This window comes from Choloepus didactylus, chromosome 18 (genome assembly GCF_015220235.1).
Source record: "Choloepus didactylus isolate mChoDid1 chromosome 18, mChoDid1.pri, whole genome shotgun sequence".
Taxonomy (NCBI): Eukaryota; Metazoa; Chordata; class Mammalia; order Pilosa; family Megalonychidae; genus Choloepus; species Choloepus didactylus.
Window position 1 is genome coordinate 52338315 of NC_051324.1, and position 17923 is coordinate 52356237.

General features: G+C 51.4%; 2 protein-coding genes across 8 annotated transcripts; both read left to right on the forward strand.

Moving 5' to 3' along the window:
* Window positions 1–108: 108 nt before the first annotated feature.
* AOC2 (amine oxidase copper containing 2) lies at window positions 109–6482 on the forward strand. Its single transcript, XM_037809817.1, has 4 exons — window positions 109–2836; window positions 4954–5239; window positions 5466–5595; window positions 5911–6482. The coding sequence occupies exons 1-4, from the start codon at window positions 1108–1110 to the stop codon at window positions 6175–6177; spliced, it is 2412 nt and encodes an 803-aa protein (XP_037665745.1). The 5' UTR covers window positions 109–1107; the 3' UTR covers window positions 6178–6482.
* Window positions 6483–6801: 319 nt separating this feature from the next.
* Window positions 6802–13792, forward strand: AOC3 (amine oxidase copper containing 3). 7 transcript variants are annotated; one of them, XM_037809776.1, is made up of 5 exons: window positions 6802–7003; window positions 7077–8833; window positions 10233–10518; window positions 10939–11068; window positions 11909–13792. In XM_037809776.1, the coding sequence occupies exons 2-5, from the start codon at window positions 7243–7245 to the stop codon at window positions 12182–12184; spliced, it is 2283 nt and encodes a 760-aa protein (XP_037665704.1). In that variant the 5' UTR covers window positions 6802–7003; window positions 7077–7242; the 3' UTR covers window positions 12185–13792. The 7 variants fall into 7 exon arrangements, with proteins under 7 accessions (XP_037665704.1, XP_037665705.1, XP_037665706.1 ...); XM_037809777.1 differs by having other exon boundaries at window positions 7105–8833; XM_037809778.1 differs by having other exon boundaries at window positions 6817–7003; window positions 7383–8833.
* The last annotated feature ends 4131 nt before the right edge of the window (window positions 13793–17923 follow it).

Below are 17923 nucleotides of genomic sequence, written 5' to 3' on the forward strand. Positions count from 1 at the left end.
ACCCACCTGCGTGTGCGCATTTGCATACCTCCACATACACCCTAAACACCTTTTTGGGTTATCCTTCTACCAATTGAACTGTCTCTTTTTTCAGAATAATGGAAAGACGGAGGAGTCTTCTGGCTCCCAAGAGGCAAGGTTGGGCCCTTTATTTGCATCCAGTCTGAATTAAATCATGTGAAAGTGAGCTTTTCCCAAATCTAAGCTGCCTTCTGTTCCCACCCTCACGAGGTCCCAGGTGTTCCTTCCCCTGTGATACCCATGGACTGCCAGCAGAGGCTGCTGCCGTTCTGTATGTGGCGAGTGACCTGGGAGTGCAGCATCCTGCCCGGTCTCCTTAACCTTATACTGAGCCTCCCCTCCATGAACAATGTCTCCAGTTTCTGGAGACACCAGGGACTCCTGGTCTTGGTTTTCAAATTACATCGAGGGCTAGGACTCAAGCTCCCTCTAAAATAGTTTCCTCAGTTTCCACCTAGCCTTCTGGTTTCCAGTGACCCCCTTGTTGCTGCAAAAAGAGATTTAAGATCTTTAACAACAGAGGAACATCTGCTGTATTCTGTTTGAGATCAGTACCAATAGCCAACAATTTTTGAATGTCTGCGCTCTCAGGCTCTGTTACTCACTTTATGTGCATAATCAAATTTAATATTCATGATTCTGTAAGGTAGTTTTTATTATCCCTTCTTTGTAAGTGAGGACACTGAAACCAGGATAAGTAACTCCTCTAAGGTCACACAGCTTAGAGAGAGCTGGGATTGGTGTACAAGTCTAACTGCTAGGCCCAGGTCTTCAACCTCTCAGGCAGCACTAAGTGCTCACTGGTGAACTGAGTAGTGGATTCTGGAAGTGCCTGCCAGGAGGCAGGGAAATGTATGGTTTTAGTGCCTGCACATAGCATGCAGGACTTGACTGGGCAGTCCTCAGACTCATTCTGGGTGAAAGTAAGAGTTTAGCATTAATCCAGATGCCCTCTAATCTGGTCTGAATGGATGGAAATCGGTAGTTGTTCTGGTTCTGGTAGGGGTTCAGGGGCAGGGAAAAAGACAGCACGTGGAAGTGGTACCTTAAGCCAAACCACAGGACAGAAAATAGGAACAGAATTACATGAATCAAGGTCAGAAATTTTCCTGTCCAACCCACAGGGTGGAGTTTTCTCCATTCCCGTCCATCCTAGTGAATATAAACCCTGATTCGATGTCAGTAACTGGTAGGAGCAGCTTGATTTTCCAGCTCTCAGCATCTGCCATGAATCTTAAGGTAGTCCTTGTGTTCCTGGCACTGTCCCTCATTACCATCTTTGCCCTGACCTATGTCCTTCTGACCAGCCAAGGTAGCTCCAGGCAGCCTCCCCGCTGCCCCTCTGTATCTCCTAGAGCCGAGCCCTGGACACACCCTGGCCAGAGCCAGCTGTTTGCAGACCTGAGCCAAGAGGAACTGACAGCTGTGATGAGCTTTCTGACCCAGCAGCTGGGGCCAGGTCTGGTGGATGCAGCACAGGCCCGCCCCTCGGACAACTGTGTCTTCTCAGTGGAACTGCAGCTGCCCCCCAAGGCTGCAGCCCTGGCCCACCTGGACAGGGGAAACCCCTCACCTGCCCGGGAGGCCCTGGCCATTGTCTTCTTTGGTGGACAACCCCAGCCCAATGTGAGCGAGCTGGTGGTGGGGCCATTGCCCTACCCATCTTACCTGCGGGATGTGACCTTAGAGCGCCATGGGGGCCCTCTGCCCTATCACCGACGCCCCATGCTGGGAACTGAGTTTGCCCAGATGTGGAAGCATTTGGAAGAAGTGGAGTTTCCCAAGGCACCTGTCTTCCTGGCTTCTGTCTTCAACTACAATGGCTCCACTTTGGCATCCCTGCATGCCACACCGAGTGGCTTGCACTCAGGAGACCGTGCTACATGGATAGGCCTCTACCATAACATCTCAGGTGTTGGTGTTTTCCTTCACCCAGTGGGGCTGGAGCTACTGCTGGACCACAGGGCTCTGGACCCTGCCCATTGGGCTGTCCAGCAGGTCTTCTACCATGGGCACTACTATGCTGACCTAGGCCAGCTGGAATGGGAGTTTAAGGCTGGCCGGCTGGAAGTGGTTAGAGTCCCTCTTCCTTCTTCAGATGGGGCTTCATCTCTGAGGTCCCGAATCTCCCGGGGCCCGCTTCCCCCTCTTCAATACTGGCCGCAGGGCCCCCAATACAGTGTTCAAGGGAACCTGGTGGCGTCTTCCCTCTGGACATTCACCTTTGGCCATGGAGTGTTCACTGGCATGAGGATTTTTGATATTCGGTTCAAAGGCGAGCGAGTGGCTTATGAAGTCAGTGTCCAGGAGTGTCTGTCTGTCTATGGTGGTGATTCACCCAAGACAATGATGACCCGATATTTGGATAGCAGCTATGGACTTGGCCATCACAGCCGGGGCTTGGTGCGGGGAGTGGACTGCCCCTATCAAGCCACGATGGTGGATATCCACATATTGGTGGGCAAAGGGACAGTCCAACTGCTCCCAGGGGCTGTGTGTGTATTTGAGGAGGCCCAGGGGCTCCCCCTTCGAAGGCACCACAATCACATTCAGAGCCATTTTTATGGTGGTTTGGCTGGCTCAGCCCTTGTGGTCAGATCTGTGTCATCTGTGGGTAACTATGACTACATTTGGGATTTTATGTTTCACCCTAATGGGGCACTTGAAGGGCGGGTCCATGCCACGGGCTATATCAACACAGCTTTTCTGAGTGGGGGAGAGGAAAGCCTGCTGTTTGGGACGCGTGTAGGGGAGCGAGTGCTGGGGGCAGTGCACACCCATGCCTTCCACTTCAAGCTGGACTTGGATGTGGCAGGTAAGTGCTAAGGGCATGAAGATTGAAGAGTTGGGGTTGGGGGCAGAGGCAAGGGAGTCCCCCAAAGTAAGCTAGAGATCTCTGGAAGAGCAAGAGGGTGGGAACCTGCACCAGACTTTATTTATGCCAACAAGGAGGAGGGACTGATTTGAGTGTGTTCACCTGCAGTCAGTCTGAAATCCTGGGTTACTGGACATCCAGCAAAAGGTCGAAACGGTTCTGCCCAGCCCTGATCACCCAGCCCCTCTGACTAGTTTGTGAAACTAGTTTAGATGTAATGGCTGTGCCTGGCTGTCCAGCTGCCTAGGCCCTTGCTGCACCCCTGGGCTGCAGTGACACCGTGGATGGCCCTGTCTGAGGCAGTACAAGAAGGAGGCAGACATATTAAATAGGGCTGGAGTTGAGGATTTTGGGGTTCTTCCTAACTAATTCTAAGGTTCAGTAGATTTGGGGGTGGGGAAGGAAGGGACTTGAGCAGAAGTAGGAGGTAGAGTCTCGTATAGAAGTTTTCAGGGTAGGGGTGTTCTGGGGCCTGAGATGGGAGAGTGGGTATCACAGCTGGGCATTGCTCCACAGGATTTCAGACAACTGGGAGCCTAGGGTAGTGGCCCCATCCTCTCTGGGGAGGGCCATCGCAATCCTCCCAGCCTGTGTCATCACAGTGGGCTCTGGTGACAGGGTAGGCATGCAATAAGCTTGTTACAAGTGTAGAAAGGGATTTCTCAAGTAGGGCTCAGAGCACAGAGGACTTGCTGCTTGTGACAGGTTCTGTCGAGGGAAGAAAATAACTAGCTTATCAAATCATAAAATTTTAAACCTAGAAGGAAAATTAGAAATCTTACCAGATCCTCTTTATTTTACAGTTGGGAAAACTAAGGGATAGGAAGTGACTGCCCAAATATAATGCAATGTGGCAAAGTGTATTTCTTGTGAAACATTTTCTTATCCTCTTCAGCATAAACATTTTCTATCATCTGGGTGTATGGTGGGGGTGGGGCAAAAAACAATTGAAATAAGCATATTATAAACTAGATTACTCTTTGACATATTTGGAATATGACAGTTTTCTGATTTGAAGTTTCTCTTTGGCATTTTTAGCACTAAAGAACCTGTTCTTGGGAAGTAAAGTCAAGTAACATTTATTGGATTCCTAGTGTGCGTAGCAGAGGCTGGTGCTGTGGGGCTAGACAGCCTGTGTCAGACAAGCTCACGGGAAGAGGGTCGGCAGAGAAGCTGGCTTGAATAAGGAGTCACCCTGTGCTAGCTGCGTTCATATGGACCTCGTTTAAAGGAGCTAACAGGCCAGTTAAAGACCTACCCGAGAAGAAATAGTATGTGAATGAGCACTGAGTGGAGTGAGGTGGTACAGGTCATGAATGCAATTGTCAGGGAATCCCCCAGACATTTTAAAGATACAAATCTGTCTGCTTTCCAAAAAGACTGGCAGTTGCTCCAGCCTTGTTGATAAAAAAAAAAAAAAGGAGTGTGCAGAAGACCATGGAAGGTGATTGGTTTTTTCCAGCCAGCTTCTCAGAGACAAATATTCCTTACGTGGTTATGAGAATATTAATAGTCACCTATATGTGCTTTTCCATTTTTAGAGTGCAGCTGCATTTGTAGCTCATTGGACCTTCACAGCATCTCTGTGAGGTGGATAGAACAGCTTTTATTAGTGAGACTGAGAGTAGCAAAGAATGGCTCCAAGATACTATTGAGTAGACCAGAACTACTAGAATTTTCTGTGATGATGGAACTGTCACATGTCTGCCCATCCAATATGTTAGTTGCTAGCCACAAGTGGTTATGATGCACTTGAAATGTAACTGGTGTGACTGAAGAACTGAATTTTTTTTTAAACTTTTATTTATCAAAAAATGTTTAAAAAATTAATTTAAATAGCCACATTGTGACTAGCAGTTACTGTATTAGACGGGGCAGGTTAGAAGAAGGCAGGGACTGGCACTTGAATCTAGCACTTCTGGCTCCTAGCACAGGGTGTTCTTGGAGGCACTCCACTGCCTTCCGTCAGGCCAGTGCCATGGGCATCATGGGGAAGTCGAGAGGGCTGCTGGGGTGACCTCACCTGGTGTGGACCTCCTCTCCCCTCACCCTGGCAGGGCTGGAAAACTGGGTGGTAGCTGAAGATGTGGTGTTTAAACCCGTGGCAGCCCCCTGGAGCCCGAAGCACCAGCTGCAGCGCCCACAGCTGACTCGGCAGGTCCTGGAAAGAGAGGACCTGGCAACTTTTCCCTTGGGAAGTCCCATTCCCCGCTACCTTTACCTGGCTAGCAACAAGACTAATGCCTGGGGTCACCAGCGCGGGTACCGACTCCAGATCCACAGCCCCCTTGGCATACACATGCCCCTGGAGAGCACCATGGAGAGGGCCCTCAGCTGGGGGAGGTGAGGAGGACCCTGGGCAGTGGGTGGTAGGGAAAGATGCCCCCCAGTCCCGGCTCATGAAGACCTCAACTCACTACCCATGGGTTACCTTTTGTCCCCGTACCTCCCCTCACATCCAAGTAGATATGGAGGGGGGGAAGTGGTCTCACACAGCTTCTGGTCCAAAGGAGCTGACAAAGGCCCTTGACATTTCCTGACACTATCTTCCTACAACAATTCTGGTCAGATTCCAGCTTGCAGTAACCCGGAGGAAGGAGGAGGAGTCACAGAGCAGCAGCATCTACTACCAGAATGACATCTGGACACCCACCGTTGTCTTTGCTGACTTCATCAATAATGAAACCCTCTTAGGAGAGGTTGGTAGCCCTAAGGACAGAGGGCCTTGTCCACCTAGCCTTTGGGCATGGTAGGTTTCCAGTTCTTAGGTTCAGGGACCAAGGAGTTCTCTGATGACGAACATGGGTCATTCCTCCTGGGGTCAGGTTAGCCCTGGGACACTGAGCACCCTATCTTACATGGATTACCTTGACATGTTGTATAGCTCTAAGCTGGCTAGCTATAGGGCAGAGGTGGAAGCAGAGCTGAGGCTGGAGGTTTGGGAATGGTGGTTGGGGAAGGTGGTTCTTTGGGTCTTGCTTCCAAAGCCCTCCAGCTCCTCCCTCTTCTTGCAGGACCTGGTGGCTTGGGTTACAGCCAGCTTCCTGCATATCCCTCATGCTGAGGATGTGCCCAACACAGTGACTCTGGGGAACAGAGCTGGCTTCTTGCTCCGACCTTTTAACTACTTTGATGAGGATCCCTCCATCTTCTCCCCTGGCAGTGTCTACTTTGAGAAGGGCCAGAATGCTGAGCTCTGCAGTATCAACCCCATGGCCTGCATCCCCCACCTGGCGGCCTGTGCCCCAGACCTGCCGCCTTTCTCTTACCGAGGCTTCTAGTCCCAGGGATGTGGTGGGACCTGAGGGGATGAGACACATGTACCTTCCTCTCTGTTTTCACTCCCCATTCTCTGTGTCCTTATCACACTTGCTCTTCTGATACCCACCCTCTTAATGTTCCTTAGGAAATAGCCCTTTCCCACACTAAATTCCCATATATCCCTTTGGTTAACTCTCATTTCCTGATTTTAAAAATTGTTTGAAAAGTTTTTAAAAGTGATATCATTAAAATATTCAAAAATACTACAAATCCTACCACTCGGAAATAGCTAATTCACATTTGGTGAACAGTATACCAGCCATTTCTTTATGCATGTGTATTCAAATGGAAGAATAGATAGAATTTTGTAAAATAGATGAGATGGTATGTGTAATTTTTAATAAGTATTACAAGAATTCTACTTGCATTTACTCCATCTGACTTTCTAAAGTATCGAGAGTCCCCCAGAGAATGTTCAGGGCTCTGGCCAAGGAAATTAGCAGAAGAGGAGAGACAAGGGGGACAGATCTGGCAGAGGAATGTCACTTGGGAAGTTGAAGGGGCTGGGGTGGGGGTTTCCTTGGAGGGAGAACAATGGTTCACAGTTACAGGAAAGAGAACATCTGGCCCTGGGCAGGTGGGGGGTGGGGGAAGATGGGGGCTGCTCTGCGCAGACCCAGCTCCTTGCTGGCATTGCATATCTGTGCTCAGGCTGGCCAGCTACATTATCTGGAAAATTTCCTTCCTCCTCCTTCCCCTAACCCCAGCTCCCTCCTTCAATTCCCAGCTCCAACCCTGACCCAGAGAGCAGACTGATTTGGAGCCCGGAGGACAAAGCCTTGTAAGGTCTGTGTAAATCGCTGCTGCCCTGCTTCGGACCCGCCCCCAACACAGGCCCGCCCTGCTCACTTCCCCCTAGCTTTCTTTGTGGACTTCCTACCCTCCAGTCTCCTATACTGTACTACTGGGAACCTCGGCCAGACCCTAGGAACCCCTGACACCGACACCGCAGCCAAGAAGTACCCTCACCTGCTGGCCTGAGAATACGCATCTCCACTCTGGTTCAATCTCTGGGTCACGGGACAATGAACCAGAAGACCACCCTGGTGCTGCTTGCTCTGGCTGTTATCACCATCTTTACCTTAGTTTGTGTCCTGCTGGCTGGCAGGGGTGGAGATGGGGGCGAACCCCTTCTGCCTCCCCTCTGCCCCTCTGTATCTCCCAGTGCCCAGCCCTGGAAAAATCCTGGCCAGAGCCAGCTGTTTGCAGACCTGAGCCAAGAGGAACTGACAGCTGTGATGAGCTTTCTGACCCAGCAGCTGGGGCCAGGCCTGGTGGATGCACCCCAGGCCCGCCCTTCAGACAACTGCGTCTTCTCGGTGGAACTGCAGCTGCCCCCCAAGGCTGCAGCCCTGGCCCACCTGGATAGGGGGAGCCCCCCACCTGCCCGGGAGGCCCTGGCCATCGTCTTCTTTGGTGGACAACCCCAGCCCAACGTGAGCGAGCTGGTGGTGGGGCCACTGCCCCACCTATCCTACCTGCGGGATGTGACCTTAGAGCGCCATGGGGGCCCCCTGCCCTATCACCGACGCCCCATGCTGGAACGAGAGTACCTGGAGATAGACCAGTTGATCTTCGACAGAGAGCTGCCCCAGGCTGCTGGTCTCCTCCACCACTGTTGCTTCTACAAACGCAAAGAACGGAACCTGGTGACGCTGACCACAGGTCCTCGTGGTCTGCAATCAGGGGACCGAGCCACCTGGTTTGGCCTTTACTACAACATCTCAGGGGCTGGGTTTTACCTCCAGCCCGTGGGGTTGGAGCTGCTGGTAGACCACAAGGCTCTGGACCCTGCCCGCTGGACCATCCAGAAGGTGTTCTATCAAGGCCGCTACTTTGAGAGTCTGGCCCAGCTGGAGGAGCAGTTTGAGGCTGGCCTGGTGAATGTCATGCTAGTCCCAGACAATGGCACAGGTGGGTCCTGGTCCCTGAAGTCCCAGGTGCCCCCGGGTCCAGCTCCCCCTCTGCAGTTCCATCCCCAGGGCCCCCGCTTCAGTGTGCAGGGGAGTCAAGTGGCCTCCTCATTGTGGACCTTCTCCTTTGGCCTGGGAGCTTTTAGTGGCCCGAGGATCTTTGATGTCCGCTTCCGGGGAGAACGACTAGCTTATGAGATCAGCCTTCAAGATGCCTTGACTGTCTACGGAGGAAATTCCCCAGCAGCAATGCTGACCCGTTATATTGATGGCGGCTTTGGCATGGGCAAGTACTCCTCGCCCCTGACCCGTGGGGTGGACTGCCCCTACCTGGCCACCTATGTGGACTGGCATTTCCTTCTGGAGTCCCAGGCTCCCAACACATTACATGATGCCTTTTGTGTGTTTGAACAGAATCAGGGCCTCCCCCTGCGGCGACACCATTCAGAGTTCTACTTTGGGGGCCTTGCAGAGACAGTGCTGATCTTCAGATCTGTGTCTACCCTGCTCAACTATGACTATGTGTGGGATATGATCTTCCACCCCAGTGGGGCCATAGAAGTCAGATTCCATGCCACAGGCTACATCAGCTCATCGTTCCTCTTTGGTGCTGCCCGAACGTACGGGAACCAGGTTGGGGAGCATACCCTGGGCACCGTCCACACCCACAGTGCCCACTTCAAGGTGGATCTGGATGTAGCAGGTAAGATGTCCTGGTTGGAGCATATGCCCCAGAGAGGCAGTTGAAGGGTTGTCTCCATTTACTTGGATTTTATGTGGGTTATCTAGGAAAGCAAGATTTGACCAGGCGTATGCGGTTTGGGCTTTTCACATCCCCACCATCATCACCTTTTGCTGGCTGCAGAGTTTGGATCATAGCTCGCTGGCTGGGTGCCCAGCTGCCAGCTTCCCTCCACGTGACCTCATCAGAAAATCTTGGGAAATAGCAAAGCTCAGAGCAAGGTCTGAGCAGTAGAGGTCTGCTTTGCCCTTCACTTCGAGGAGGCACCCATTGTTTTTTGGCCCATTTCTCTCTGCCTGACCTATGGTGCTGGTGTTTTGGAGTGTCAGTTTGTGTTCTGCTAAGTCCCTGGCACACGAGAGCAGGCATGGGACTAGCCAAGGCTGCACATTTCCTTGGGAGCTGAACCTTCTCCTCCCTGAAATGCCATTTCTCTCTGAGCACAGTACCCTTAAGACATGGGGTAGAATGGATCCCAGGGATCCAGGTGGTCACAGAGAGAGCCAAGGGTATGTGATGTCACATTGAACTGATTACCAGCTTTTTATTCTATTCAGCTTCTGAAATATCTCAAACCCCTCAATGGGCCCCTCTGCCATCCCGGTAGATGCCAGCCCTCTCTCTGCCATGCCCTCCTCCAGTCTTCCTCTCAGATTCAGGGTCCATTCTGTGCCCAGAGGACCTCCCAGACCATTCCAGCCTCTCCCTTCTGTGGCTCCACTCTTCCCATCACCTACCAGACCTGACTGCACAACAGTTTCAGGGCCCATCCTTCTAACTTCGGCTCCCACCCGCCTTATAGATCCTCCTCGCCCACTGCTTTGGCACACGCAGTTCTCCCTGCCCCTGGCCAACACGCACACTCACAGTCAGGCTCTGTTTTTCTCCTGCTTTGCCCCTGCATCAGATGCCCTTCATGTCATCTCTGCTGGTGAAATCCTTTAAGGCCAGGCTGACAGTTGCACAAGAAGATCCCCTCTGCCTGCCTGCCCCCATGGTCCTGTAACTGTGAAGCTGCCCGGGCCACGCTCCCCTCATGGTGCAGGCCAGTCAGGGCTTCGCCTGCCTGTGTCCCCTGGGAGAGCAGGAGGTAAGGATGAGGATTCACCATCTGTGTCCCCAGGGCCCTGCACAGTCCTGTCCACTAATGAATGTTGAAAGGATGAATGGATAAAATTAAATGAAATTCTTGAAGAAATATTTTAATTTACAGGTCAATAGCTTTGGCTGAAGGACTGGGGATTATCTTGGGGAGAGGGAAGGGAAGCAGGGGGCACATTCAGTTCTGTGCTTCTCTTTGTGGGGACAAGTCCAGAGGGGGCAGGGCAGCTGCCTGACCAGCCCTCCCCCAACCCCACAGGTCTGGAGAACTGGGTCTGGGCTGAGGACATGGCCTTTGTCCCCTCGGTGGTGCCCTGGAGCCCCGAGCACCAGATGCAGAGGTTGCAGGTGATCCGGAAGCAGCTGGAGACCGAGGAGCAGGCTGCCTTCCCCCTGGGCCGCACCCTGCCTCGCTACCTGTACCTGGTCAGCAAACACAGCAACAAGTGGGGTCACCCGCGGGGCTACCGCATCCAGACGCTCAGCTTTGCTGGGGAGCCGCTGCCCCAGAACAGCTCCATGGAGAGAGCCTTCAGCTGGGGGAGGTGAGTGGCAGGGGTGCCAGGGAGGGGGCATGGGAAGTGAGAGTGGGAAGGGAGCGTTGGGAGGATAATGGGGAATTGAGTTTAAATGCATGTGAGGTGAGGTAAGATCTCAGAACTGATTCCCCATTTATCAAAAGGTACCCCAATGGGCGCATTTTCCCCTTGGAGGGCTAAAGTCCTGGAGTGAAAACTCTTGTTGTTTGGATGAGCAGGGCCTTTCTGTTCCAAGGGGAGGGGTGAGCAGGTGGACCTTGGAAAGGTGTTGACAGACTGGCCGGTGTGGCGTCAGGGATATGCCATGTTGAGTCTCTGTGTGAATGAGATGGGGAAGCTGAAGTCACCTTGCCCAGCCTCCTTCCCTGATAACTGAGCAGCAGGATGGGGTTAAGGCCTATGAAAGTCTGACCAGTGCCCCCTTAGGTACCAGCTGGCTGTGACCCAGCGGAAGGAGGAGGAGCCCAGTAGCACCAGTGTCTTCAATCAGAATGACCCTTGGTCCCCGACTGTGGACTTTGCTGACTTCCTCAACAATGAAACCATTGCTGGAGAGGTCAGTTGGCTGAGAGGACCAAGGGAGGAAGGCGGAGGCACAAGGATGAACCCACTGTCTCTTGGGGGTCCCTGCACACTGTCCCACCTGCCCAGGGGTGGAGCTAACCCCTGCCTTCTGCACTCTAGTGGATCTAGTCGTTACCTCCTGAGGGCATCTTCCCAAGCTGGGAGTTGATGTGTGGCACTGGGTAAGGGCCTAGGCCTCTTCTTGAGACCTTGGAGCCCTGTAAATCCCAGCTGCATGGAAGGGGACTGTCCTGAAGGTGACAATATATCCCGGTCCGAAGACCCAAGGAGGGTTGGAAGTCAGCAGGGAAGATCACGTCTCCACATCTGAAGCTTCTCCCTGTCCTGGCTCATGCTTTGAGGAGCTCAAGTCCACAGATGGTGCTAGAAACAGCTCCTTTGCCCACCTTCATTCTCATCCAAGTCCTCTTCCTTCTCTCCCTCCTCACCTTTCTGGTCCTACCCCTTAATTCCTCCCAACCCCTGATCTACCCTCCTCCATCCTCCTTCCCTCAGTTACAGTTTGGGAACTCAAGGAGGGTTAGGGGGAGAGAAGCTGAGGTAGCCTGCATGTGTCATCCTTCCATGTCATTTATTTTATTTTTTGTTTCATGTCATTTATGGAGGGCACAGGCCAGGGACAGAGAAGCAAGTATTACTTCCAATATAAAATTGATTAGCTGTGCTTTGACTTTTGGGTCAGTGGTAAAAATAGTGTAAAGACTCAAGATTCTTTTGAGGGAGGGTGGATAGGTAAGCAAGACTCCTGTGGGAGGCAGGCACATCCTTAGCAAAGCCAGACCTCGTGACCCTCTTGCTTTTTCCCTACTAGGACCTGGTGGCCTGGGTGACAGCTGGTTTCCTGCACATCCCACATGCAGAGGACATTCCTAACACAGTGACTGTGGGGAACGGTGTGGGTTTCTTCCTCCGACCTTACAACTTCTTTGATGAGGACCCCTCCTTCTACTCTGCTGACTCCATCTACTTCCGGGGAGACCAGGATGCGGGGGCCTGTGAGGTCAACCCCCTGGCCTGCCTCCCCAAGACTGCTGCCTGTGTCCCTGACCTCCCTGCCTTCTCCCATGGAGGCTTCTCTCACAACTAGTTGGTCCTTGGGGTAGGGAGTATGGCCAGGGACCCCAGGGCCTAGGTGTATTGGGTGGGGGGGCAGCTTCCCCTTTCTTGCCAGCTTCCCTCCTCTCCTTTTCACCCCCTCCCTTGTTGTCCCTTCTTCCCCTCCTCCAAGGTCTTTGTCTTCCATTGCCCTCCCTGCCAAGGCATCCTGGGTCTGTGATGCCACTGACATGGGGGTAGGGGAATGGAGTAGGAAGGGGTGGTGAAATGGGGGACACTACAACTCTGTTTTTGTTGATCCCAGAGGTGCTGGGCTCCCACCTCAGAAAGGAGAGGAACAGCTCAGCCGGGAGCCTGTAGTAGTGATGACCAATCTTTTCCCTAAAGACTCCCTGTTTTGCTTTAGGGCTTTCCCAAATCTTTTTAAGCCGTTTCCAGGTGTCATGGATCTCTTGAGTCCCTGTCTTGGGAGGTGAGGATGAGGGGCTCTGCAATGGGGATTGTCTCCTGGAGACCCCAGGGCAGGGTTCCTGCAGAAGTCCACAGATGGTGCTGGAAGCAGCTCCTTTGCCTGCCTTCCTTCTCATCCAAGTCCTCTTCCTTCTCTCCCTCCTCGCCTTCCTGGGCCTTCCCACTCTTGCATCCTGGGTTGTCACCCCAGCTCCTCAGGGAACTTCACTCTGCCCTGGCTCCTGGTACTGTCCCGGCCTCACTTCTCGTCTTCAGTCTCTTCTGCTCCTCGGCCTGCAGAAGTCTCAAAAAATGAGGGGACATCTAGTTTGGGAGGACAACCCCTGTCTGTCACCTACCCCGGGTAGGATGTGCCCCCACCCTCACCTGGGCCAGGCTTGTTTCTAGACAGTTCCCTCTGCCCATATGAATCGGCCTGCCTTGCACTCTCAGCGGAAAGATGTGCATAGACAGCAGGACTTCAAGTTAGCATTTTATTTGGGTGATTTCGTGGGGGCAGTGGCAATGAGCCATGGTCATTTTGTGCCTGGTGTTTGTGTGACTCGGCAGTAGCCGTTTGGGAGGCTGGGGTGACGCCAAGGGTGGGAAGCAGAAAGCCCCAGGAACGTCCAATCAAATGCTGGCATGCAAATGAGCGGGCCCCCTGGTGGAGCGGGGCCTGGGCTGGGGCGGAGCTCGACAGCGGCCTCCAGGAACCCGCACCAACGCTGTCCTTTCTGGTCTGCGTTGTGGGTGGGTCCAAACAATTAGCAAGAGATTGGAAACAACAGAAACGTCCTTCCGTGGAGGATTGGTTAACAAAATTCGAATACAGCCTTACAATGCAATGCCATGCAGCTATAAAAATAATTTTCTTTACATACTAATAGGGAATAATCTTCCGTTGAAAAAGGCCAGGTGTTGACGTGTGTGCGGTGCACTGCCCATGTGTGCTTTAGAAAGGGAGATGATATAAATGTATATTTGCTTGTATATGCATATTCAGAAGAAACGCTGGTAGCACTGGCAATGTGGATGGTAGCCTGGGTGCCTATAGTTGCCCCTGGGAAGAACTGGAGGTTGGGGACAGCAAGGGAGGGGACTTGGCACTATATACCCTTTTGTACATTTTGAAATTTGAACCGTTTGGCCGTATTACTTTTCCAAATAAATAATAAATGGACCCAAACCTGTCCTGACCTTTTTTTTTAAGGAATGGGTGGGGGTGGGGTAGGAGAGGCTAAGGTGAGTTAAGGGATGGACTCAGGACTAAATTTTCTCGTGTTTGAGAGGCAGAGAGGCAGATGTGGCCTCTAGCAACTCTTACCTTCTCTTGCTTGCATCTTTCTGAGGAAAATGTTAAATCTCTGTCAATGCCTCTGTCTTTCTTAGAAGAGGTGGGCAGTGAGAAGCCGTGGGAGGGGGTGACGTCTGCTTGCCGGAAGCCCAGAGCAGAAGGTGAAGTTCAGGAAACAGAGATTTTGAATCCTGGGCAGCTTCTGACCAGACGGAGATCACATCCCAGGAGCTCAGACACCACGGAAGCTTCTGCCGCCTTCTATCCTGCCTTACCCCAGGGTCAATGACATGGACAGGAATGAGTCTGTAAGCTGGAAAGAAACTAGGTTCTAAAGAACAAGGAGAAAGACTTCACCAAGAATTAACCCAGGATTCATCTTTCATATGGCCTGGGGTGGAAGCCAGAGTGAGGGAGGACAGGGAGAATTTGAAGACTGAGGTGAAGGAGAAAAAGGGGCGTGGTGGTCCTTTGTGACTGTGATGCTGACTTTTCACCATCTCTTTTCCTTCAACCTGAGTCATTTAACTTCTCTTTTAAATATCTATCCTTTTGTTTCTATCTCCTTATGGTTCCTTCTTATGGATAGTTGCACAATAGTCAGTGCTGGGAGTGGGAGGGGAAAGGGATGCTGACTCCCCCAGTCATGTTAACTTGAAACTCATTACTTTCAAACCCATCTCCAGACCAACAAATGTGAGTGCTTATGTGTGAGTGTGTGCAAATGCCCATGTGCTTTTATATGAAAGTATGACTGTGGTTGTTTCTCTCCATATATCACCACAGGGGTGACACCAACTGCCTGAGGCTCCAAGCGAGGGGAGCAGAGTGGACATCTAGACCATAGCACCTCAGCCAGCTGGGCTGAGTTGGGGTGTGGGTAGATTTCCAAGCCCCCACTTTGACCCGATCTCTTCCTTAGACCCTGGAAGCTGGCTGGAGTTTTGGCCTCAGACATGTGGTCAAGTGTCTGGGAGTGAATAGTGACCAAGTGTATCAGGTTCTGAAGGAACTGGTGCACCCAAGGCTCGGATCTGAAGCCCTTGAGAAAGAGGAGCTGGCAGAGAGGACTCCTGAGGTTTGGGTCAGAGAGCATGAGGTAGACTTCTCCAGGAATGTAGATACGGGAGCCCCTCCTCCTGCTCCTGGGTCTGCTTCCTTCCTCCCCCAATTACTCCTCAACCCACTGTCTTCCCACTTTCTCTCTCAGTACAGAAGCCCTAGTCCCTCCTTTTTTTTTTTTTTTTTTTTTTCCTTTCCTTCCTCTTCCCTTTGCCACAGACACTGCCCTGGCAAAAGTCTACCAGCATCTTCCTAAATGCAAAGTCAATGGATCTTTCAAGGAGCCTGCTTTCTGGATCCCTCAGTGGCCTTTGACAGCTCTGACTACTGCCTTCCTTTCTCTGCTGCCGTGACTTCCCCACATTCTGACTTCTGCCAGTATTTGCTCCTTCCCAGTCTTCCCTCCACACCCGCCCGTTTAGGCATGTTCCAGCTCTGTGTCCTTGGCCCTCCTGTTTTCTCTCCTTCGCTACCTCAGCTTCTCTTACTTCAATTGCTAACATGTGTCATTGGCTCCGAATCCATATTTCTAGCCTAGAACATCGCCCCTGTACTCCAGACCCAGAGAGCCAATTGCTCCCTTCCTCGATGTCTTTAGTGGGGCTTCTCATAAGACCTCAAACTCAGTATTTCCTAACTTGAACTTATTCTCCTCCCCCACCTTAAAGCTTATCCCGGTGAGAGTCCCCACCAGAGGTTCTATTGGCTCTATCTTGACTGTAAGAAGTTCTCCAGTCACTCAGTTTCCATGTTTTTGTTCAATGATGGGCATATTGGTTATGAATTTTACTCCCCAACACTTGATATTAAATGCCACATTTCTTGATTTTTCTACATCAGATAAACAGCTCTGTGCCCTGAGCCATCTAATTGTTAGGAAATTCAGTTTCCTACAGGCATGGTTTTTGGGGTGCTCGTTTTTGGGCTAGGTAAGACTCCAGGGGCTTCTGTATTCTGGGATGATGCTGGGGGACGATCAGCTAGTCTTCAGTGGATGGTGGTTACTGCCCTGGGGCCAGCCTTGCCAAGGTGGTGATGGAAGGGGCCTGGGCACCTCTTCCTCTCTGAGGTGGTCACTTCCCCAAGGCCCTGGGTGGGAGTGGGCTCTGGTCCTCCTCCCCCTCGAACACACATGCTTACTTTCCCTACCCGCCTTGTGATTCCCACAAAATCCTGCCTTTTTCCAGTGTTAGGGAAGTTCTCAAAAAACTCTCTTTCCCTGGGTGGACCACAACTACTTTCTCTCTCAGTTCAGAAGTCCTAGTCGCTCCTTTTTTCTTTTCTTTTCTTTTCTTTTCCTTTTTTTTTTCTCTTCCCTCAATAGTCGTCAATGACCCACCTGAAGAGCCTCAGAGGCAGGAAATACAAGACACGGGTTCAAGTGTTTGGTTCTGTAGAGAGGTGCTGAGGTGGGTGTTTCTCAGGGAAGATCACCTGTCACGGTATACTCCTTTAGATTTTTCAAAATTGTTTACCATATGCATCGATTCCATTTTAAAAACATTTTTTAAGTTGAAAATATTAAAAATGTTGTTTCCCGTGAATAATTTCTGTGTGCCATGAAAACCAGATCTGCCAAAGAAAAACTGGTTTGTGTTCTCCTGGGAGTGCTTGTCTCCATTTGCAACCTGGAGAAGGGGGTTATTATGTTCAAATTACATCTTGGGGGTAGGAATGAGCCCCACTACTCATTCTACAACTTTAAAGAACCAGAGAGAGGAAAACCTGATGAGTTTTCATTTCAAAGTACAGTCAGTTGCACAAGCATTTCTGGATAACCTGACGTTTTTGGTATTGATTTACCCTCCTAGGTTTTGAGGTGTCTGTATGTCTTCCTGTAATTACTAATCTGCTTCAAACCTGCTTCAAACATGATTTTATCCCTCCAGTCCACCCCTCTCCCCGTCCACACCTCATACCAAATATGTTGGGTTTTTGGCTGTTCCCTGCATGCTGAGCTGTTTCAAGTTTCTGTACCTTTGTACTTTCTGCTCCCTTCAACCAGAAATGTCCTTCCTCTTCTCGGCCAGTCAACTGCAATCTGTCTCAAGGTCAACCCAAACCTCTCTTCCTGGGAAGTCTTCCTGGACATGTCCAGGTCAGAACAGATTCTCCCACAGGCTCATGAAGGAAGTATATCCTTTCCCTGGAAACCTCAGACTCTCCCAGCTCCCCTTCAGGAACTGGCTTCCCAGATGACACCCCACCTCGCCCCCATCTGCTGGCAGAGCAGCTGCCCAGCCTTCAACCATCAGGACTGGAGGCAGCTTCACTCTCTGCCTCTATAACATCTTAGAAGAGGGTTTCCTGGAGTTGAGGGCTGGGGAGCTGCTAGGTTCACCCCACAGCCAGTTTCCCAGCCCCATCTGGTCCTCTGTCCTGGCCTATCAGTCCTGCTTAAGGGGCAGCCATGAAGGCTGGGGTCATTCTGACCCCCACCCCAATGAAATCATCAGCTTCAGATTTGCTCCACATCCCCCAACCTCCCTCCCATATTAGGGCACTCAGGGTCTTCCCAACATTGACCTGGTTCAGCCCCTTAGGCCCCATCCTCTTACCAGGTGTTTCTGTTCTCACAGCAGCTCTCAATCTTCTCTTGGGTTGAAAGTTAGATTTTAGATGATGGAGGGTGTGCCAGTTTGGATATATTATGTCCCCCAAAACACCATTATCTTTGATGCAATCTTGTGGGAGCAGATGTATTAGTGTTGATTAGACTGGAATCCTTTGATTGAGTGTTTCCATGGAAATGTGACTCAATCAACCTGTGAGTGAAATATTTGATTGGATACTTTCAATGGAGGTGTTACCTGCCCATTCAGGGTGGGTCTGAATTAAATCACTGGAGTCGTATAAAGGAGTTCACAGACAGAAGTACCTCAGAGCAGCTGAGAGTGACATTTTGAAGAGGAGCTGCAGCTACGAGAGGATAAAATGCCCCAAGAGCAACATTTTGGAGAA